The sequence below is a fragment of the Apostichopus japonicus genome, chromosome 14 (assembly GCF_037975245.1).
Source record: "Apostichopus japonicus isolate 1M-3 chromosome 14, ASM3797524v1, whole genome shotgun sequence".
In the NCBI taxonomy this organism is placed as follows: Eukaryota; Metazoa; Echinodermata; class Holothuroidea; order Aspidochirotida; family Stichopodidae; genus Apostichopus; species Apostichopus japonicus.
Genome location: NC_092574.1, coordinates 23,447,149 through 23,470,400, shown reverse-complemented (window position 1 = coordinate 23,470,400; position 23,252 = coordinate 23,447,149). Strand labels below are relative to the sequence as shown.

Genomic DNA, 23,252 nt, shown 5'->3' with positions numbered 1-23,252 from the left:
TCGCCAAAAACTAGAAAAACCAGAAACGTTGCAGACACGCTTTTTTGTGCACATATTTTTGCTCGATAGACACATATTTAAGAACGCTCAACAGTGCATGTACAATGGATACACTATTATTGCGTCGATTCGTTTTTTCTTTTGCGCGAAAATTATGACGCCAGATTCACCCCAAGAAAAACATAAAACAAGATATGTTCAATGAGATAATTATGATATACTTATTAATGAAATGGGGGTGTAGGCGGTTTTACACTATCTAACGCAACGTAGTCGCCAAGAACCTGAAGTATTTTTAAGGGAGGGCCTGATAATAAGCGGAAACGGATCACCGACAGAAAATATATCGGATCTGGATGTGGTGACTGAAATGGGGGAGGGGTCTAAGGGGAGGGGGTGTCCCCTCCCCTTTGGAAAATTTTTTGTTTTGAAACGTCCTTAGATGCAATCTGGTGCATATTGTAAGTCAAATTTGATTTGCCGACGGATCTGGAAGTGGTGACTGAAATGGGGGAGGGGTCTAAGGGGAGGGGGTGTCCCCCTCCCCTTTGGAAAATTTTTAGTTTTGAAACGTCCTTAGATGCAATCTGGTGTATATTTTAAGTCAAATTTGATTTGCCGACGGATCTGGAAGTGGTGACTGAAATGGGGAGGGGTCTAAGGGGAGGGGGTGTCCCCCTCCCCTTTGGAAAATTTTTAGTTTTGAAACGTCCTTAGATGCAATCTGGTGTATATTTTAAGTCAAATTTGATTTGCCGACGGATCTGGAAGTGGTGACTGAAATGGGGAGGGGTCTAAGGGGAGGGGGTGTCCCCCTCCCTTTTGGAAAATTTTTAGTTTTGAAACGTCCTTTGATGCAATCTGGTGAATATTTTAAGTCAAATTTGATTTGCCGACGGATCTGGAAGTGGTGACTGAAATGGGGGAGGGGTCTAAGGGGAGGGGGACACCCCCTCCCCTTTGGAAAATTTTTAGTTTTGAAACGTCCTTAGATGCAATCTGGTGTATATTTTAAGTCAAATTTGATTTGCCGACGGATCTAGAAGTGGTGACTGAAATGGGGAGGGGTCTAAGGGGAGGGGGACACCCCCTCCCCTTTGGAAAATTTTTAGTTTTGAAACGTCCTTTGATGCAATCTGGTGAATATTTTAAGTCAAATTTGATTTGCCGACGGATCTGGAAGTGGTGACTGAAATGGGGGTGGGGTCTAAGGGGAGGGGGAAAAAATTTTTAGTTTTGAAACGTCCTTAGATGCAATCTGGTGCATATTTTAAGTCAAATTTGGCACCGTAGAATTTCCATTTCGATATTATTTTTATGGCAGTCGGCAGAAGAAGAATTAATTGGGACCAATTATCGAACTGTGTTTTCTCTTTCACCGATCGTTGAAATAGTGAAACTTCGTGATGAAAATGTTCAGAAAACTTTCCGGTAATGAGAAATAACAACATTCATTGATATACAAGCGAGAAACGTTAAAAATTGTGTACAATTCGTGAGCCGTGTCCTTAAGTTTTCCACGGAGAACGAATGACATCTGCGATGACGTCATTCTGAACAGAGGATAATAACAACACGTTGTCACACGATAGCACGACTCATGGGCTACGGCCTATACGGAAGCCTTTAATTCCATTTCTTTCACTGAGTTGCCGGCGATTCTGGCACTCGTCTAGCTGAGCCTGGCTACAGTAGCTATACTGACGGCCGTGACATTATCAGTTATTTGCCGAGAGGTTTTTAACTTGCAGGCGTCGGGTGATTGGATTGGTGAATGAGTTTATCAGATGAAGAACTGGAAAATCGAAATAACCGATAAAGAAGCTCCCGTTCTCCTTTTCTCTATTCAGCTTTCCTTCTTTCTTCCCCTTCCGCACTCTTCACCTTTTCTCCTTTTGCCGACAGACCCAAAATTTGCCGACAGCGACCAAATTATTATATATTATATAATAAATCAAAAAATAAAACCAAAATCTCAAAGGTTTACTTGTTAACTCAAGGTTTCATACTAACGAAGAATCAGCTGACTCTCAAGGTTCACACGAAGCTCTTTTAGATGCTCTTATAGCTGCATTATGAGCCCATAAAAACTCGTGCACAGAAAATAGATGCATTTTGAGAACGAGACGCCCAGGCCGAATATAAAATATTCAATACTACTACTGATGAAGCTCCTATAAAGTTTGAGAGCAGAAACCGGTCTAGTTGGTCATAAGAACCTACACTAGTCTCTCCTACTATTAACAGTACACTCAATTCACCTAATAGGTGCAATTATGCTTCACCACGAGGAGCATGCTATAAGTTCATGTTCCTTGGGCCCTCCCTTAAAAATACTTCAGGTTCTTGGCGAGTACGTTGCGTTAGATAGTGTAAAACCGCCTACACCCCGTTTCATTCAGATAATTATGATATACTTGCTAACTGTGCATTGATTTTCCCTGACAGTAATAGTCAGCACTATAGTACTGAGCCGTATCTAATTAATACGTGATGTCGCGTAGGCCTGGTAATTGCCTTAGTTTCAAATTTGGAATAAAAACGATCGCGTTTCAGGGAAGAACAGCTGGATATATATTAGGCTTTTCTTTCACCAAGTTATGCCTATTAGGAATTTAAAGTACTCCCACATAAAAAAACGCAACTGATTTCCAAAAAGGGGGGGCCGGGGCCGGGTCGGCCCCCCCTGGATCCGCCCCTGACGTGTTCCCAAATACCGCCATCTTATTTAGTAAGTGCAACATTTATGATACACAAATGTTATCCCTGTCCAGCTTGCTCATGACCTTAATACCTGAATTTAAAGCAATGTAATGACTCATGCGCCAGGCTATGTGCCTAAAATAAGTACGTGGCTTTTGAGAAACGCTTATTCAAACTTTTATGGCATATAAACCTAGTAATAAAGCCTCATTAAAGAGATTGGTTGCTGAAGCTTTGTTGGGAAATGTGGGTGGATTTTTCACGGAAGTGAATAAATTCCGGTCGCTTTTCCTGCACTGCTATTCGTCGAATTCTAATATAAGGATTAAATCGACAATATATGGTAACATAATTTTGAAGATATGGTAGCATTAATTCAACATATACAAGCACTGAAATCCAATATATGCTAGCATTAAATGGCTTATATGTTAGTATCAATTTTTTTGTAAGCGTACTGTGTAAACAAATCTTACTGAACTATAGTCGCTAGAGTGTGTAGGAACTTATGTTTGATTTTCGAATTTTCAAGAAGAGATACAGAGAGGAAAAAAAAAGCACAAATTTAATAGATAAAACAAAGAGCAAAATGGAACTATAAAGCGTTCGTTAAAGTTCTGATCAAGAAGAAAGGTTCGAAATATGCAACGTCTCCACCACCTCCTTCTCCCGATCCAATGAAAAATGGAACTAAAGTGCGAGATAGCATTGGGCGGGCTCCTTTGTATTTCATAATATCGCGAGACCTAGCATGGATAATTTTACTATATGCTATACTTTTGGGACGGTTGCTTGGAAACAAAAGAAATTTGATACAAAAAAAAACATTCCTTCAAAAGCATAACAATCCTGGACATTTTGTCCGGAAAATGCTATACTGTAAGTTTTTGAGAGGGTAGTGAAAGGGGTATAGTATTACTGCCATAGGTAGTGAGAGGGGTATGATATTACTGCCATGGGTAGTGAGAGGGGTATGATATTATGTCCATGGTGTCGTGTTAAATGCCGGTTTCTTGCAAACTTATCTTTTGAGAAACAAGAAAGAAAAAGAGAACCGTCGACATCGACATAATACACCGGTATCGATACCGACATATCGTGGATAGTAAGAAACAGTACAGTATGCGTATAATTGTCACATGATGACATCACAACGACGAACGAGACTTATCCAAACTTATCTTTTGAGAAACACAGAATGAAAGATAACCGTCGACATCGACAAATCGACAAACTACACCGGTATCGGTACCGACATATCGTGGATAGTAAGAAGCAGTATATAAGATGTGTGTAAGTGTCGCATGATGGCATCGCAACAGCGAACGAGAATCAACATGTTTGGTCAGTGTTTATGTAGGATTTCAGTGTTTGTTCGTAACATCTCACTTACCGCGTACCCTATTTTTATTTTTTCAATGTAAGTTAGATTTGAGAAACTTTAATTTAATGTTGATAAAAAAAAAGAAGACCTGCACGTGACTTTAAATTGACTTAACTGAGATTTTACAATTTAAAGTAACATCTCACACCTGATCACGTCGATATTCAAATGGTTAAATTATACCAATTTGAAATTAATTTAAATACCGCAGTCTACGAGACCTCTTATTTAGCTCTAACCAGTTCTTATGTCACTGTTAATACCATACAGAGGCAGAATAATATGTGTGTATATAAACAAACGATATTTGTAGTTAATCCGTTAACTCATAAACAAACGTAAGACTATATAAGTCTTCTTGTACAGTGTTACAATGTCTACACTTATAATCTCTAACGACGTTCTGGGAGGTATCTGTGTAAATTGGAAGGATTAAAGAATGTCGAGAGCAAACTAAACAACGATTAACAATTTATCAGTTGTTACCGGTGTCATTAGCATAGATCTGAGCAAATGTCAACAAGATTAGTGACTCTTGGTAATTGATGCTGTTGTATTAAACGTGAAAGGTATTTAGTGTATATATATAACCCTTCGAAGTGAGTTGGCAACGTTCTAGTTTAGCGAACAACTCTAATTTGGTCAAGAAATAAGTCCATTTTATACTAAGATGAGAGCTTGGGTAATTTGTATAGGTTAAACAGTAACCGACGAGAACGTGTGTCTAACTATACGTTTACATCGATGGAAGGATTTCACTCTGCTTTGTCGACTTGACATTACACTGCCTAAGTACATGACTGTCGCATCACTGCTGTCTTTGTTGAGGCCGCAGTTGTTACACTATGAGCGTATGTGATGTACTAACCAAACAGATAACTACCTTGTGCTGTTAAGCACCAAATGGTGTAGAACAGACGATCATTGTGGTGAAAGACTCTTCGGAATTTGATCATACATTCAGTCATCATGGCTAAAGCAGGGAGAAACCTATCCTATTGTACACCGGATATGATATACTTCAACCTAACCTTTACATCGCCCGAAGACAGCCAATACATTCTCTACACACAGACGGAAGAAATACTGATCGCAGTTATTCTACCAATATTACTCATCATTGGTGTGTCGTTAAATAGTTCTTTCCTATTCGTCTTTGCTAGGATACAACGGATGCGCACAGTAACTAATATATATCTGGCGAACCTAGCCATTTCTGATACGTGTTTTCTGTGCATGGCAATCTTGGAGAAGGTCGGACGTTTTACAGCATCCAATATCAAAGTCGATCAATATGGGTTTGGATCAGCTCTCTGGTGTGAAGTAATACAATGCTCGGTCGAATGCTTCTTTTACGCATCCATTTTTCTTGTCCTTCTCGTAACTATGGAGAAATATTATGCAATATGCCGTCCAGTCCAACATCGGTTGCTAAGGGGTAGATCACGAACTGTCCGTTTGACAACGACTTCCTGGTTGGTCGCTGTATTATTCGGATACGGGTTCTCTATTCCATACTTTATGTATTTTGATTACGTATGCCTCGAGTTTCCCGATTATCCTGAATATGCAGATAGTTACAACGTCATTGGTGTTTGTTATGGAGATTCTTTTGTTCTACAGGCGGTCTTTAATGGCGTCCGTACCATACCTTTCTTTGTGGCAATGATATTGAACTTCATCATGTACGTGAAAATTATCAGAGTATTCCAAATGCGGGTCGGAGCTCAGGAGCAAAGGCAACATTCTTCTGCCCATGCGCAGAGAATAAAAACACGTAATCAAGTGGCCCGGATGCTGATTGTCAATGGCGTCTTGTTTTTCTTTCTACTGAGTCCATATCAGTTTATGCGTATTTCTATAATGATAAGCGAATTATCGGGGAAATATCTTCTAGATAGTCAACAATTCATTGCCGTTCAGTGGGTCTTTCGGATCCTTACGTACATTAATTCTATGATTAATCCATTAATTTACAACATTATGAATGGAAGATATCGTCGGGCTTCAGCCGAGGCTTTCAACTGCTGTCCAGAACGAAAGAAAAGCCACCTTGATCAAACGGAGAACACGATTGAAGAAACCATTGAAATGTAGAAACTGTTTTTTTCTGTCAAAGAAAGGGCAAACCCAACGATCACTACTGTTTATACGATAAAGGTGGAGGAGATTAACAACTTGCCCAAACATCATAAAAAATATTATCCTATTTCGGTGATAGTTAAATGACAATGTTCTTTCACTCACAAGAATAATAAAGACTTAAGTAAGTCTAAATATGACATCACAGACTCACATAAAACTAGAAGTTTGTATGGTTCGCTTTATTTCATTCTTTACTTTCTTGAACAGAAATGGATCTTGCTAATATAAGCTAAACCATTGAAATTGTTAAGACATTTTAATAGTGCCACTCGGTGCTTCAGTTTCAATATTTCTTCACGATAATCTTAAAATTTCGAAAAAGATAGCTAAAAGCTTTGATAATTAGCTTATTAAGACGGCAATGTGATGACGTGTGTATCTAGTCAGGTTGTTTTGGGACATTATTAGACATAACGCTGCCTACGCAACGTCGTTGACCTGAACAATTAACAATTACATCAGTTACCTAGTCGGCAGAGGGAGAGACGGGGCGGGTGGGGGGGGGGTGCGTTGAGAGAAACGAATGGGGAGGGAGAGAGGCGTGAGAAAGGCGTTTACAGTGGATATGTGTGAAAAAAAAGTAATCTCGGAATGGATGAGGCAGCCATATTGGGATCTAATGATAATATGCGAGGAGTGTAGAGATGTAAGTTGTTTAATTCTCTTTCAATCTTAAAAATTCAAACCCCTTCGGATGTCACGTTTGGGCATCCTTGTTTCCTTTCTTCCGGACACCATTACCCCCCCCCCCCCCACATCTGAATGACCATTATTAACGATGTGCTAGATATAGTCTACGGTAGCCTAGGGTATGAGGGGGGGGGGGGTGGGTTAAAGGGACAGGGTAGATTCTCCGAGTGAAAACATGATGAAACGTTTCCGAAGGGAAAGCATGTGATGAGCACCTTTTTCTCATTTTCGGATCGAATAAAGTTTAAATGTCGCAAGGAATGGATTAACTTTCAACGTCTATGCATTGAGGTACAACGTCCCGTATTAGTTTGCAATGTACATGGATTTAGCGTGCTACGTCCCTGGATACGTTCTCTGTGGTAAGCATCCTATACATGATACCAAACATTAAAATTTTAACGAAAGCCACAATATAACGATATATAGTTAACTGATTGAAAAGTCATGAAATACAACATCTCAGTACAAAGGAATACTGAATGACTTTAATTATGCTAACAATTATATTTATTTTATTTATTGTATAGGAATTATATATCATAATGGTATCAAAACTGATCTAGATAGCTTGTACATTCATTGCTCATCAATTAATCAGAAATGTCTGGAAAAGTGAATACATGGGTGACAACCGTCCAAGGGCGTGATATGGAATCTTTAAAGTTCTTATAAGGTAAACCTGACCAGAACAATATACTTAGTTGAATGCTAAAAAAATCTGATAATCAATTGAGAATCTTGATACTGCATATATTTTATTATATACATTTGTTCAGTTATCATGGTAATCATATAAAATCGATCTTTAATATTATATATAGTATATAAAAGAATGCATATATTTCCCATTATTAGGTGCATAGACAGATTGCGTTTATTGTTAGTTCGTAACTCTTTGCCCAGATTGGAAATGCATTATTTATCTGCTGATATTGTAAATATAATACATTTTGTTTTCATTTTATTATCAATTTATTTACTAAACATAAGAAAATGAAACAAATCCCGCTATATTGTTCGTAACTGACACAAAGTAATTTAAAATATATTCAAATTTTAACTTAAAAAGATATTTTACAATAATTGACGAAAGTATTGTCACAGTTAAAAGAAAGGAATATTTTTTTTATTGAAATCGAAATATCGAATCGAGATTTAATGATTATTTGCGTCCTTTGGTTGTAAACTTCAAGGAAGTATAATTCACTACTTCTATACATTTTAGCTAAACAATTGTGGTACCAATTAATAACCACCTTGAAGGGTATTTCATAATTATACGTGGTTTTTCAACGTATTTTTCTGGACTTGATTTGAAAAACGTGTCAAGACTCTGAAGATAAAGCATTGCTACATTTCTTCAACATTTCTCTCACACTCTCTCTCTCTCTCTCTCTTTGTATTTGGGGGGGGGGGGGGCGGGGGAGGGGAGGCGGATTGCAAGCGGGGAGTAAAGCATAACCAAGTCAGTGGTTGAATTCCAGGTTACTAACCCCAAAAACCAAAACAAAATACTCCAATTCCCAAACAGATCACACCGTTGACGAAATTAACTCGTTCCCAAAAGGGTTCTTCTTTTATGGATGTCATTTTCTCTAAGAGTGCTTGTTTTTCTTCCTCAGTTAGTTCGGGTTCATTTTTCGTGGAAGTGGTACCACACACGAAATTAAAACATTTCCTAAAAATGGACTTATTTTCCTCGTCATCATCTTCTTCATCTTCTTCTCTTCCTTTTTCTCTTTCAGTCTCATCTTCTGAAAGAAATGCAACGATTGTTTGTTTAAATCAATGTATATACACAAGGGCGTAGGAACCGGGGGGGGCTGGGGGGCGCCAGCCCCCCCAGTGAAAAATGTGGAGGGGCGGAAGTATCATTCCGCCCCCTCGCTTCGCAAGTCAGAAAACCCCTTTTTCATTTCCAATTGAGAAAAAAATTCTCATTTGGAGCACCAAATTGCATCTAAGGCCAGGTGAAAATACAAAATTAAGTTTACAAAATGGAGTGGGTGTTGAAGTGTGCTATATTGCACCAAATTGCATCTGAGGCCACCTGGAAATGCAATAAATTCCAAAGGGGAGGGGGACACCCCCTCCCCTTAAACCCCTCCCCCAGGCCGGCCATCAGTCTTCAGCCCCCCACTCAAAAGTACCTTCCTACGCCACTGTATATACACTTATACAGTAATGGAAATGCTAATGTTGTGTGCATATCCTAGGCTGCATGCTGTTCAAGTAGGCTACCTATTTTAACGCGCGGCTATTCACCCGGCAGCCGGGTGAATAGTGACTTATACGTCGGGCAGTTCAAGAGTGAAGAAGCCTGCACTTCATAGCGAAACGAGAAAACACAGGTTCAACGTGGTGCATAGATGCTATACGTAGCTAAATGATATATACGTAGCTAACAGTAATGTGCACATGATTTCAGAGGTGTGTGTGTGTGAGGGGGGGGGGGGGTCTTATTTCCCCCGATTTTAATAGAGGGGCTGAAACGGATCATTTTTTTTACGAAAGAGGGGTGTGGTTGTGGGGTCGTCAAACTTGACTCACATGTAGGCGTGCATGGGGGTCCTCCTGAATATCGACTTGGCTCTTAATGAGAATGAGATACCAGCAAACTGGTGGTTTTTATGAGAGGAGGGTTGGTGGGTACGCGCTGGGGAGGGGGGTGTTAGTATAGTAACTTTATAAATTTATTTTCCCTTAGGTGACATTTCTTTACACCACTACTACTCCCCTCACCCACTATTCTTTCTATAAACTGACGCGTATTCTTATTCACGACGCTTTCACTTACGGCAGTCGTACGAACAGTCAGGGCGCGATTTTTATGAATTCCCATCGGCTCCCGTTCAAATAGGTGCAACCATGCTTTTATTCGCAGGGAAGGGATGGCGCTATAACTGTTCTTATTTCAATACCTTGTAGTTCACTGGATTCGTCTTTATTTTCTCCTTCTTCTTCTGGCTCCATAGGTTCCCTTTTACTCATATCGTTGCGCGTCCACCAAGTTAGGCGAACTAGCTGTGTATGAAAGAGCGAAATCGGTGCATGTAGGACGGGAGAACTAAACTATGATGTATAAAGTATGAATAAACAGGTACAATGAAATTAATAACTTGAACATACTTCCATGAATACACTAAACACCTGTTATCTTTACACTCCCAAAAAAGAGCAATTCCATAATAAAATGGAGAAATTCCATGATTTCGTGGCACATTAAAGGGACTATAGTTATCCAAAAACTCAATGATAAATGCTAGAAATTCTTTAAGATTACAGACACCTTATATTATGAATAAAACACATTTCCATCATTTCGTTGACAGTTTTGGTGTATCTGCTTGCATATATAATGATCATGTATTACCCTTTGTCTTTACAAGTTTAACCGATTTGTAAAAGTAAGTCGGCCCGACGTTTCGATCCTAGCAGGATCTTCTTCAAAGGCTAAAAAAAATGATTTTTTGTTTTTGTTTTTTTGTTTTTAGCCTTTGAAGAAGATCCTGCTAGGATCGACACGTCAGGCCAACTTACTTTTACACATTCTATTACACAGGCTCTCTAGTGGATAAGCAGTTTGCTGACAGTTTTATTTTATTTTCAGTTTAACTGATGGCATTAAATAAGCGAGGGACTGGGTACTTAACTACTTCATTTGTACGTAATCCGTTGTTTCTATATGATTACCTGATGTAGACTTTTGATATTGTCTCTTTAAACGGTTTAAAGTCAGTGGTATATGCATCTGTTTCAGTGAGTTAGGACACTAACCTCGGCGAAGTTACAGTTGGAAGTGTTATGTAATTAAGCACTTTTTAGTCACAACGCCAAACGCTATCACCAGATGGATGGCAGGGGTAGTAGGAGAGAGGTGGGCGTGCGGGGAGGGGGGGGGCGGTGCCATAATAAACAACTTTATTCGGGTATATCTTAAAAGATTAGATTGGTGAAATCGTTTTGAGCATATTTCTGGTCTAGGTTTGAAAGTCAAGATGACTGCGAAGATTATGCATAACTTATCCCTCCTTCAAAACTTGAAATCCAAACAAAGTCATACCAACAATAGTAAGTAACTAAGTAGCAAAAAATAAGCCGTCATTTTAATCAAAGGAGATGAGGAATATATATATATATATATATATATATATATATATATATATATATATATATATATATATATATATATATTTATGTATATATATATATCTTTGTATAATCGTATATTACTATATGATATTCACCTTCTTACTAGGGATCGGTGGAGTCATCAAACTGATCCCGCCAATTAACATAATTGTGATGGCGTACAGAACTAGAGCAAAATGAAGATAATGAAAGTTTTTCACAATGCCTGGTCTGTCATCGAATTCACCACATCCCGGAGTTGTGTACACGAAGTCAAGAACGAGCCTAACCAGTCCAATGATGGCACCAAGAATGAGACCGTAGAAGGCACCCTAGCAAATAGTAAAATAGTAAATAAAACACTAAATTAAAATAAATAACAGAGAAACAGTAAGGAACAACAATGGCTTATGTAATCAAAACAAGTATTATTTAAGAGGTAACATGATGGGTAAGTGGGGTAGCCACGGAGAAGGGTGGGTAGAGGCATGGGGGAGGGGCGTGATTGGGCCCCAAAATATTTGTGTGAGAATTTTTGTTTTAGGAAAAATGGTTTGCATGCCCCTCAGAAAGGTATAGGGCACCCTCTAAATAAAGAAGTATATAGCAACGTCCATGTGATGGGTGCCTTTTGCGTTAAAGAGATGGGGGGGGGGGGCGGGTATTCACACCAACTTGACTAGCATATTTTATCGTGCATAGCATAGGCAGTGGTGTAGATCCATGCTAGGTCATGTCACCTTTTATTCTTCGCTACTTTTGAAGACAAGTCACCCAAGAAAACGAGCCTGGGGCACGAAAACCAAACGACTTAAAATCCACTCTCAACTCCAGTCCCCTTACACTAAGACTGTTAGTACTTTTTAAGAAAAGTCACCTAGGAAAGAACCTGGGCACGAAAAACCAAACAACCAAACGACTGATCCGCTGTCAACTCCAGTCCCCTTGCATCGAGACTGTGACTGTGTGATCATCGTCAGGTGTGTATCACTATTCCCCTCGAAAGGGAACAGATACTACACATGATCTTAGCCAAAAGGCCGAGAAGTGATCTGTTAGTGCATTTACATGTATTTCCTTCGGTCAACATGGACAGAAACTTACAAGAGGGCTATTTTACCTCTTTACCACTTTTTACCACATTTCCTATATCGTTGTGAATTTCAGACCGACTTAAATTGTCTGTTGCTTGCTGTAAGACAAAGCCGTTCATTTGCCCAAGCAACTCTAAAGATATCAATCTTTGTCGATAGATTAAACGACAGATCATAAGAAGTCAACTATCATGTCCTGAGCTGTATCGGCTCATTAATCTTATCGAAGGTTACTCACCGGCTCCGTAGTTCTTTCCCAAAACATACCCATACTGTAAACAGCAAACATTGGTGGAGATAGGTATGACGTCATAGATTGAATGTAAACAAACAGCTCTCCAGAGCCAAAGACTTGAATCACCGGAAGCCAAAGGATACTGATTATTGCAATGATGACAGTGACGACCCTGCATAGAATATACATAGAATTAACATAAACAGTGTATAGTTTATGATAAGAGTGGTTGCTATGGAACGCGCTTTCGAAGATGACCGTCGATAATGGGAAACGCGTTATGGTCAACAAATATCTTTGTAATTATAATGGATAAAAATGACAAAAGGAATCATTGCCCTCTGCCTTTTACGTCGCGAATAATTAATTGTGGGAAGACAAAAATATGACTTCCAAGTCTAGAATCATTTGATTACAAACTATTTAAATTAAATAAACAGAAGTACGTGACGAATATATCACATGTAACGTTTAATGATTAAAATCTAAAGTCTAAAGTGTGGTCACTGTAATTGATTGTAAATGAGGGCATATCTATATCATGCATCGCAGCCAAAAAAGCATATAAGGCCTTCAGCATGGATCTCTTCGCCAAAAAATTATTATATCGGCCATGATTTAGTTTAATAAATTCGACGAAAAGTCGAAAACTTTGTAACATCCGGCTTCACCTTGTATATAAGGCCCATCATCACCATCATCATCATCACCATCACCATCACCATCATCATCATCATCATCATCATCATCATCATCATCATCATCATCATCATCATCATCATCATCATCATCATCATCATCATCATCATCATCATCATCATCATCATCAGTATCATCATCATCATCATCATCATCATCATCACCATCATCACCACCATCATCATCATCATCACCACCATCATCATCATCATCATCATCACCACCATCATCATCATCATTATCATCACCACCATCATCATCATCATCATCATCATCACCACCATCACCACCATCATCATCATCACCATCATCACCATCATTATCATCATTATCATCATCCCCATCATCATGACCTCACGTACAATATGAAAAAAATATTTGGTGTATTTGACATATGTTTAAAAAAAAACTATGAAAATGAAGGCGGTATACCTGCCGACTATCGTAAGTTCTAATTCGGTCGCATCTGGCCGATATTTGGACCACAAATCCAGAGCAAAAAGAGAGCTAAGACTGTTGAATATGGACGTGAGGGAACTCATTAGCGCTGCTAACATGGCGGCTAACATTAATCCCTTGATGCCTTGTAGAAAACAATAAATGGAAAGAAATTTATAGATTAACGTTTTTGTATACAAGCAACTATAACAAACAAATGAAAAAACAAGCAGACACAGAAAGATTGAATTAAAAAAAAATTAAAAATCTGATAGACAGTGTGCGCTTCCATGTATCTTATCTCTCGTGTATACATTATGTAGATACGTTTTGCTACACATTGTTACATAATCGTTTCATCAAATTGTATCCCACTCATCAACGTCACATGAAAATTTCTCAATCACTCAATTTAATTCTTCTTGGGGGTTTATTAGCATTTTAACGAACTATTAACAGTACATAATATAAGCACATCACACCTTTTCCATTAAAGAATAATCTAAGCTTAACTTTATGTTCATCTTGAAGACATTTTTCGAAATATCTTCTAGCTTTCGCATGGAATACAGTAATCCAGCATTATGAGAAAAAAAATTAATAAAAACGAGGTTGGTGTTCTTGCAAGTGTGCAACAATGTTATGTAATATGAGTTGTGTAAAAGAGCCTAATCAGTGTTGCATTAACCTGAACCTACCCTCCCCTCCCCTCCCCTCCTTACCCATCATGGCACCCAATCCCCAACGCATAATCTGAAGTCAAAAGCGTCACACATAATAGGATGACTGGTGTTGTACTTGAAAAAAGAAGTTACTAGGAATTATATATTTACCTACTGGCATAAGTTCAAGCACTAGTTTGGGATATGCGATGTCAGAGCAGCCGGCGGGATTGCTACAGGCCGCCTCGCAAGCCTCTGCAGATTGGCAAGCAATTTCATCTTAAGAGCAGAAATAGAGCAAGACAAAATTGAATTTGACATCAGTGCAAAATGGACATGTTCACAAATCAAGACATGTGAACTATAAAAAGACACTCATTGGTGCATACCTGTATCGTCAGAGGTGTGTATCTTATATAACACATCACATGCATGTTGACAAAACGAAGCTTTCTGACGTGACATTTATACCATAAAATCTCACAAATGGAGCATATTATCTCAGTGAGTTGCTTATCATACGCACATATATCATATGAGGTAGAGTTTGGTGAAGCATATTATCTCAGTGAGTTGCTTATCATACGCATATATATCATGTAATGTATAGTTTGGTGAAGCATATCATCTCAGTGAGTTGCTTATCATACGCATATATATCATGTAATGTATAGTTTGGTGAAGCATATCATCTCAGTGAGTTGCTTATCATACGCATGTATATCATATAATGTTTAGGTTGGTTGGATTATCTCCTCCATAAGGCTTCAAGTTTCACCTGTATAAGAACTTTGTTCCAAACATTTCCAACTAACACTTTATTATCGTTATAACCAGGCGCAAGATAAACATGCTTTATCAAGTAAATTTTCTTCCCCTGACTTGATTGGAATCTTTGTACTAACAAAAGGAGTTCCAAATAGTTAATATTTCTTCTAATTTTTTACTTTTCCCCCAAGATTTTGACAATATTTTTTTGGAGCGAACTGACAATAAGTTTCGTTGAGACACTAAAACTCCTGCACTTAACAAAAAATTAGAAATTAAATTTGACAAAACATAGTCGAAATTTCAAATCTCGCATCTTAGCCACCGTGGACCCCAGACCCCACTTGTTTTTCTGCTTCTCCCTTTATGATAGCTTCCTACGCCACTGGTGATGTTTTATTAGTGATATAAACATTTAAATTCGTATACCTAAGCTTAGTGATATAGTGTTAAGATTATTTGCGTACCCGGGAATAAGGCTCTGCTGACCATACCCGGAAACACCATCAGGACCATGGGTAAGAGTTTTAGGTACGCCGCCATAATGCTGCCTGCCTTGGAATGAGTTATATTCTTCGCTGCCAATGAACGTTGCACCAAAATCTGTCGAAGAAAAATATCACCGTGGTAGCACCAGTGAGTTGTTCCATAACAACTCCCTGGTAGCACACAACAAATAGGATATGATACACTGGCAGTGCTGAATGTATCAGAGTTTATGATAAATGGTGATGATGCATTCTTCCTTTCACACCTTCCTTCATTTGCATTACGATGGTCTTTCAGTTAAAAATGTTTCAAAATCCATCTCGCATTAAATTCTACAATGAATTTAGAATGTGAACTACTTAAATTTGGACCTTTTTTAATAGGATAGTAAATAAATACAAGTAATACCGTTGCGTCTATATGGACACAGACATATCTAGTCTAGCATATACGTAGTTGTGAGCATAAAATGGTTTGCGTATATAAGGACATTCGTGCGAGGTGGGAGTATGGAGGTAAGTCGGATGGGGCGTGCAGGACATTGGGGTGGGGTGGAGTTGCGGTAACTAACCTGGTTTGTGCACCAATAATAGGCAGAGAGGAGTGTTATACCAAACAATACCCCAGGCCAAGGGTAGTCAGGATCACTCGCTGGACGGAATATATGCCATGCGTTCTCTTGTGGTATTCCACACGAACTGTTGCCGTACACAGCGGTGGTTTTTGGGACGGCTGCCATGTACTTAATATATAGATTATCGATACCGCCGATTTCAACCCAAGCTGGAAAAAAGAAAATCGAGGGAAAAACCGTATTTTCAATCAGAAAAAAACAGAAACTATTAAGCAAATGATCTCGACATCAAAGTTTGCAAAACTTAATAAACACAGTTTATTATATACATATAAAAGGAGGGCGAGAGAAGATAATGACTCGAGAAATTGAAAATTTACATCAAAAGATACATTGAGAAGTCATGATGTCATGTTTAACTTCATATGTTAATAGGTAAATGCACTGTGACCCACGTGACCGATATATATATGACGAAATGGAAATCATATAAAAAGCGTTACACTTTGCGAAACGAATCTAATATATACTCACCTAAGCTAGCTAGAATGATCGCGCCAATGAGTATGATAATAGACTGCATAGCATCTGTGTAAATGACTGCTGTTAGTCCACCAGCTACTGTGTATAACCCAGTCAGAATTAACAAGAGAATCGCAGCTGCGTACACGTTCCAGCCTAGACTCTGCTCAATGATCACGACTCCAGCGTACATCTCAGACTTTTAAATAAAAATATTAATATAATATTAATATATAATAATATTATATATATATAATAAATAAAATATATAATATATAATAAATATTATTATATATTATATATTGTATATTATTACATATTGTATATTATATCGTATATTATATATTATATTAGATATTATATATTAGATATTATATATTATATTTATATTACTATATAATTATAAATATTATAAAATATTATTAAATATTAAAAAAAAATAGTATAAAGCCATATTCTGAGATTTATGAAATTGATTGTTACGGGAGACGTGAACGTCAAAGCAAATGGACACTACATATATCTGAGGTAATGCACATAGGCCTAGAGTTAATCTTTATATATATATCTTGTATATAGTATGTAATAGATTAACTTCGAGTATAACATTCTGTAATCCAGCATAAATTATGTAGGCTACATATAGTATACTGAATTGATTAACAAATTTAGCTAATGACGTGCTTAATTTTTTCAAGCCTCAGTTATTGTTGATCACATAATCACTTTGATGAAATATTTATTGTGTTTTAAGTTTTGCAGCTTTGCACACTAAGTAACATACGGTACTTTTAATCGCTGTCATGAGACGCGAGATACAAGGAAAATATATTAGTGTCATACGAATATATACACACGTAGACATTGTTGTTACAAATTATGATAATTTATTTATGAAAAAGGACTTATTTGTAATAGGCTACCGGTAATTAACAAATAAATATGTTTTGAAAACATTAATCATCTGTTATAATATATTACTACTTCCTTTCTCATTAAAAAACATATTAAAATGTTTTTTTTACAAGTTAGTATAGTTTCCATGTATACAGCGTGTACTCAAAGGCTTTCTACTTTACTGACATGACTAGCTATTATTGAGAGAGCTAGTTGAATACCCTTTCACCACCAGATCGCTTCTTGGTATACTCAAGGACTGTAGAAACCTTCCCCTCCCCTCCCCTCTCCACCCCAACCCCTCCCTCACTCTACCCACACCCCAAAAAAAAACATATCTCATAATGACGTAAAAAGTGTTTTTTATATTTGTTGCATCATATGACTTACTGACAAAGTAGCTAAAATAGCAAGGACGATGGACGTGATCGAGAGAGTAACCTGGAGTCTGTCTCCGCCGAAGCGCTTCTTAGTGTACTCAGGAACAGTGAAGACCTAGATGTGATTATGGAAAGCGAAACGAGACAAAATATATATAGCAGACAATGTATACATTTAGTCGAAGCAAAATGTAAATGCTTGCATGCATGTTCTTGAGTCACGCTTTCCGAATAATGGGTCGCTGAAATCTTAAAAGAATGATTGCTTTAAAATTGTGTCCTTTTATACATATGTAAATCGCATACAAATGATCGGATTTTTTTTACTTCACAGTTTAGTATAAACCTGTTGGACAAGCAGTAAATTCATAAAGCATTTTGAGATGCCTATTTGAGCTTATTTATGCATTTGTCCAAAGTTATTCGGTAGTAAACCAGTGATTGTTAAAACAAAATATAGCTTAATTAGGCCAAAATAAAATGCGAATATAAGCAAAAGTATAAAAACTGAAGAAGTCGAAGTCTTCAGCATTTTAAGCACATATAGTTTAGCTTACACTTTCTTTACCTATATATTACAATAAATCATGATATTTTAATGGGGTGTGTAGAGGGGAGGGAGTGTAATGGAGAGAAGGGCATACATATATCTAGTCCTTATACAATTGATTGGTTATTGTGTCAGTGAACACTATATATGTAATCGATGACTCACCCCAGCAGAGATGTACAATGGCATGAAAACAAATCCGAGTAAAAGTAAACAAAATAGTCCCTGTAACAGAAAATAGAGGAATGCATTATAGGCTATATTAATCTGTATTAATAAACAATCAATTCTATCACAAACTCAGAATTACTCGTTTCCATAAAGATTGAAGTTGATTTGGGATAAGTTCAGTTCAGTTAAGAGGGAGTAATAGGCCTACATCGGAAAATATAATCCTGTCACAACCATAAGAAACTCCGTGACCCGCCCTTCCTCATCATCCCCTATACTTCAGCGGTTGATTGCTTGATATTCTCTAAAGTGAAAAATATAATTATTAGTTCTTTAAGCGTTATGCCGTTGTTTTCTTTTTTGTTGAGAATGATGACTATCATCCATTGGTTACAATTTTAAGTTATGAATGACTTACCGTAAATTCGTAAGATATAACCGAATAACCGCTAAGGGACGCCGTTCCTGCAACTCCGATGAAAGTAGCACTGCCAATGTTACTGACGTAGAGCGATAGACCAATCTTGAAACAAAGAGCAGGGGGATATAATTATGCAGATACCAAAAGCAGCTTCTTCCCTGTACTACACTTTATACACTCCTCCACATGCATCGTGGTAGTCTGTAGACGTTACGTTATGTATTATTGCGATAGAAATATATGTATCTAATGCATAATTTATATGTAAATATTCCAGGTGCTCAAAATTCCCATCCCTTTAAACTTTCGTGGGAAACTGGTGGTGGTTGTTCAATGTCTTTGATGGTAATGTTTATGATAATTTTATGAGATTTACTCTATAATTACACAATGTGCTATAAGACTAAAGCAGATGCCGTATAGCCTATCAATTCACTCCTCAACCCAAACATGCATCGGATAATATATATAGTTATATATATATAGTTATATATATAGTTATAATAGTTATATATATATAGTTATAGATATAGTTATAGTTATATATATATATTTACTGTTTCTGCTTACCAACCACCAATCCATGCCACGGCCGGCCAGAAAATAACCACTGGTGGACCCACGATTGGCTTTGGAACTGGCCTTTAGAAATGAGAAAAGAATTGAATTTGTTTATCCTTGACATCAACTCCCAGCAGAGCATTAACATTTATAAGTTAAAGGTGTTTTCCCGATATCTGTTTTTCAGTTGCAGCAATAATAGTTTAATTTCAGTTTCACCACCATATTTGAATCTTTTGTATAGTCCCTATATTTACTCATATCAGAAGATATGGAATGCTTGCAGTTACAAATTGTAGATAAAAAAAGATTGAGGAAATTCCCAAGAAAGTTTAACAAAAAAGTTGAATTTTATGTACTAAAAGGATTTATGGATCATTTTCTTAATATTAGACTGTATTAAGATGCCTTGTATATAAAAAAAATGTTTATATCGCGTAGATCACGCACTCACAGTTTTCGAGAAAAAAAATGTGTTGTGAAGACAGAAATAACAAAAAAAAATCAATGAAAAAATTAAACATATAGCAGAGGAAGTCCCCATTTTATTATATTAATAAGTTTATATTCACTTACCCATATTCCCAGAGCTAATACAAATACAAAATTTAAGACGATAATAACGATATCCAACACTTCTAGTTGAGATCCCTCGATCGCCATGTCTGATGAAAACAAATTTATAGCAAGTCATATTATCATTCAGGTTCAGCACGGCTTAACGTATATATACGGTACATCAACAAAAAGTTGTTATGCAATATATTGTACATGATGAACTGGAGGGCAGCATGTCAAAAGTTTGACAGTTTTCCATCAATGATCATTGATTTCATGAACGGATGTTTTTGTAACAAATGCGTTGCTCGTTGTGACTGCGCAAAACTATACACGCATCATTTATAGATGCCGTGTGTAGTGCAAACCTAATTCTCTCATACGAAGCAGGTATCACACACTTCATGTTTATTGTTATTATTATTTAGAATTTATTATAACCAATATCCAGTGTAGTCCACGTTTATCACATAGTTTGCCAATATATGTTTATTCGATATGTAGTGTGTTTATATTTAGCCGGTAAGTGTAGTTGATTTACTATATCAGATATGATAAAGAACAGGTTAATCATCAATAAACGAAACCCGAAAAAGAAAAGGAATGATCACGAATCGTAAACAATGGAACACAAACATACCCACAACACGTACCACACCCACACACACCCCCACCCCCACCCCCACCCCCACCCCCACCAAATATTTTGTGAAAATTCGGGCAATATGCTGATAACTTTTCGGGCACCTACTGAAAGAAAGATCATTTGCAATGTGTTTTTCAATGGTTAAACCTTTATTACTATTACCATTAATATTGTAACGACTTCTCCAATAATTATAACCAATATGGAAGGGTAATAACACGGAAAATGATTGTATGTTATTGGCATGCGATGTAAAAACCGATACATGCTTATATGATATGCCATTAACATGTGGAACGCGCGAAAAAAATTGGTTGTATTTTTCGGGCAGGTCGTTACAGCCCCCCCCCCCCTCCTCCCCCCCCCCCCCAAATCAAATTGGGCTCCTACGCCTATGACGGTAGTTCTCTTAGTAGGCATTGTTTTTGGAGTATTCAAAATTATACGAAGTTTTGTACGGTGGAGTATAAGAATCGCGGGATACAATTTCTCAAAGTGGCAAGGAAAACGTGGTAAATATACCGACATTTTTCAATTTTTAGGTCATTCACAATCACAGGAATACATGAATAGGCCTAGACAAATTAGAGTGCGGAAATTCCGACTGTCGCACTCCACTTTTCCAAACTATCGTCAGTTTTTCCAAGTTTGGGGGTGAGACCCCCCCCACGCCCCCCCCCCCTAGCGACGTCCCTGCCAACAACATTATTTAGTAACCAATTAACGGCAAGATAGCTTTAAGTGATTTGACGAGAACACGATCAAACTCGCTCTTACATATGTAGGTGATACATAGAATGTAAATGGTGTGGGTAACGAGATTGATAGCTGTACTTACTAATCAGTGACATATGGAAACGTTTCGGGTTGTTTGTCGCATTAAGCATTACGTATGATTATCGATTCCACCGACTCTGCGGCACAAACTCATTCGTATTGGAACGTTCCGTGAACAGTGGCTAAGATCATTTGTATACAGACACAGTGTTTTATGCACTTAAACATTATTCATCAAGGTAAGAGGTTAGGACAGTCATGCACACGTCATTCCTACTTATGTTCAAGTGTTCGTGTTATTCCGTGTTTAACTATAGCAAGACACTCACTCGTATAAAGCAGGTCTTATCTCCGAATACGTTGACCACCATATTAGTACTACACTATATACTAATAGGCTTAACGTTAAAGGGTGTGAAGACTCGCGCAAAAAGAAACGTCTAATGCCGGTAATTTGACGTAGTTTCGAATGAGGTCTAACAGAAGTGTTAAACACCACCATCGATCCCAGAAAATACACACACAGCTTGCTACCGTCGGTAATTAGACACTAGTGTACAGTCAGTACATACAGCTGCGGTCAGTACCCACAGCACAGTATACAAACGATACAGCGATGGACAATTAAGGTATCTCGTTTCATTACTGTCTGCATTTTGTAGCGACACGAACAAAACGTCACTTGCAAGCAACAGAAAGTTAACTTTTTCAGATGGCCGCACGCGGTTTGGGGCGAGTCTTCAATACCTTTAAGTCAAAAGTCATGTGTGTTACTGACCTTCATCCCCTTGACCAACTGCAACCATTATATACCATATCATTTGATGCACTAGGTGCATTTACCGTGTCATGTAGTGAAATTCCTTAAATCCTCAGTGAATGAAACTACTGTGTAACCCGATAGCAACGGCAGTCGTTCTGTAAACTCTACGTACTATGACGATGTCGATGAAGATGACGATAATGATGATGACGATGATAATCGATGAAGCAATCGAATTTGTTTTGTTCAAGTAGAGCGTTTTGAGTAAGAACAACATAGAATTTCGTTGGTTTGAGTTTATTCTCCATTGACAAACTATACATTACTTTATGTTACTTGTTTAATGTACAGCCAAACTTGTCTCAAACTGCATAATATCATGGAGCAAAAATCAGGTAATACACGTGCTGCGTTGTTTTACTTGACTGTATAGGCCTACCACTTACTGCACTGGCCTACCACTGGCCTACTGCTGGCCTACCACTTACTGCACTGGCCTACCGCTGGCCTACTGCTGGCCTGCAACTGGCCTACCACTTACTGCACCGTTTACTTTACACTCTGATAACTACTTCGTCCACGCATAGCTCATTCTCATTTCTTACTATAGGACTTCTTACTACGACTTAGTTTAATAAGTACTTACCTGTGGCTTGTGTTCCTCTGAAAGCTTAGTCACTGCACAATAGTCATTACAGAACAGAGGTAATCTCTAAACCACAGTGTAATACTATAGTATTATAGTCGGGTCTTTGGTACTTTGGATCTTAATTAACATATGTTTTTCGACGGTGACCTTTGACATCAAACAAGTTTGAGTCAGGTAATCAACGTAATTGATTAGATCACTGGTCGAGATTAAAACAACGATCAAAAGAATATTTACATTATATATCTCAATTACGTGACGTCCATAGATCATATTTCATAACGTCAAATATATCAAAACTACATTTATTGTTAAATATATTTAGAAATATTTCAAAACAAT

The 23,252-nt window shown here is 37.6% G+C and overlaps 2 protein-coding genes and 1 pseudogene across 6 annotated transcripts; 1 reads left to right on the top strand and 2 right to left on the bottom strand.

Annotated features, from left to right (window-relative positions):
* The first annotated feature begins 4,650 nt into the window (after positions 1-4,650).
* Positions 4,651-6,883, top strand: LOC139979579 (thyrotropin-releasing hormone receptor-like). The gene has a single exon (XM_071990524.1). The coding sequence runs from the start codon at positions 5,057-5,059 to the stop codon at positions 6,182-6,184; it is 1,128 nt and encodes a 375-aa protein (XP_071846625.1). The 5' UTR covers positions 4,651-5,056; the 3' UTR covers positions 6,185-6,883.
* A 1,442-nt stretch (positions 6,884-8,325) lies between these two features.
* LOC139979574 (sodium/glucose cotransporter 4-like) lies at positions 8,326-23,016 on the bottom strand. 5 transcript variants are annotated; one of them, XM_071990513.1, is made up of 15 exons: positions 22,908-23,016; positions 20,094-20,182; positions 19,527-19,598; positions 18,954-19,058; positions 18,530-18,589; positions 17,825-17,929; positions 16,550-16,736; positions 16,013-16,224; positions 15,420-15,555; positions 14,356-14,463; positions 13,517-13,667; positions 12,389-12,557; positions 11,173-11,388; positions 9,847-9,949; positions 8,326-8,679 (listed from the first exon to the last, which is right to left on the bottom strand). In XM_071990513.1, the coding sequence occupies exons 2-15, from the start codon at positions 20,178-20,180 to the stop codon at positions 8,414-8,416; spliced, it is 1,977 nt and encodes a 658-aa protein (XP_071846614.1). In that variant the 5' UTR covers positions 20,181-20,182; positions 22,908-23,016; the 3' UTR covers positions 8,326-8,413. The 5 variants fall into 5 exon arrangements, with proteins under 5 accessions (XP_071846614.1, XP_071846615.1, XP_071846616.1 ...); XM_071990514.1 differs by lacking the exon at positions 22,908-23,016 and adding an exon at positions 22,803-22,872; XM_071990515.1 differs by lacking the exon at positions 22,908-23,016 and adding an exon at positions 22,750-22,780.
* On the bottom strand, positions 12,032-12,108 carry LOC139980415 (U2 spliceosomal RNA; annotated as a pseudogene).
* Positions 23,017-23,252: the final 236 nt, after the last annotated feature.

Bases quoted from the DNA above. Each gene is read 5' to 3' on its own strand.
- LOC139979579 (XM_071990524.1), top strand. From the start codon at position 5,057: ATGGCTAAAGCAGGGAGAAACCTATCCTATTGTACACCGGATATGATA.
- LOC139979574 (XM_071990511.1), bottom strand. From the start codon at position 22,319: ATGATATGGTATATAATGGTTGCAGTTGGTCAAGGGGATGAAG. The intron at 20,183-22,276 runs GTCAGTAACACA...TGTTTTCATCAG, and splicing joins AGTTGGTCAAGGGGATGAAG to ACATGGCGATCGAGGGATCT. The intron at 9,950-11,172 runs GTGAATATCATA...TTTCATACACAG, and splicing joins CACCGATCCCTAGTAAGAAG to CTAGTTCGCCTAACTTGGTG.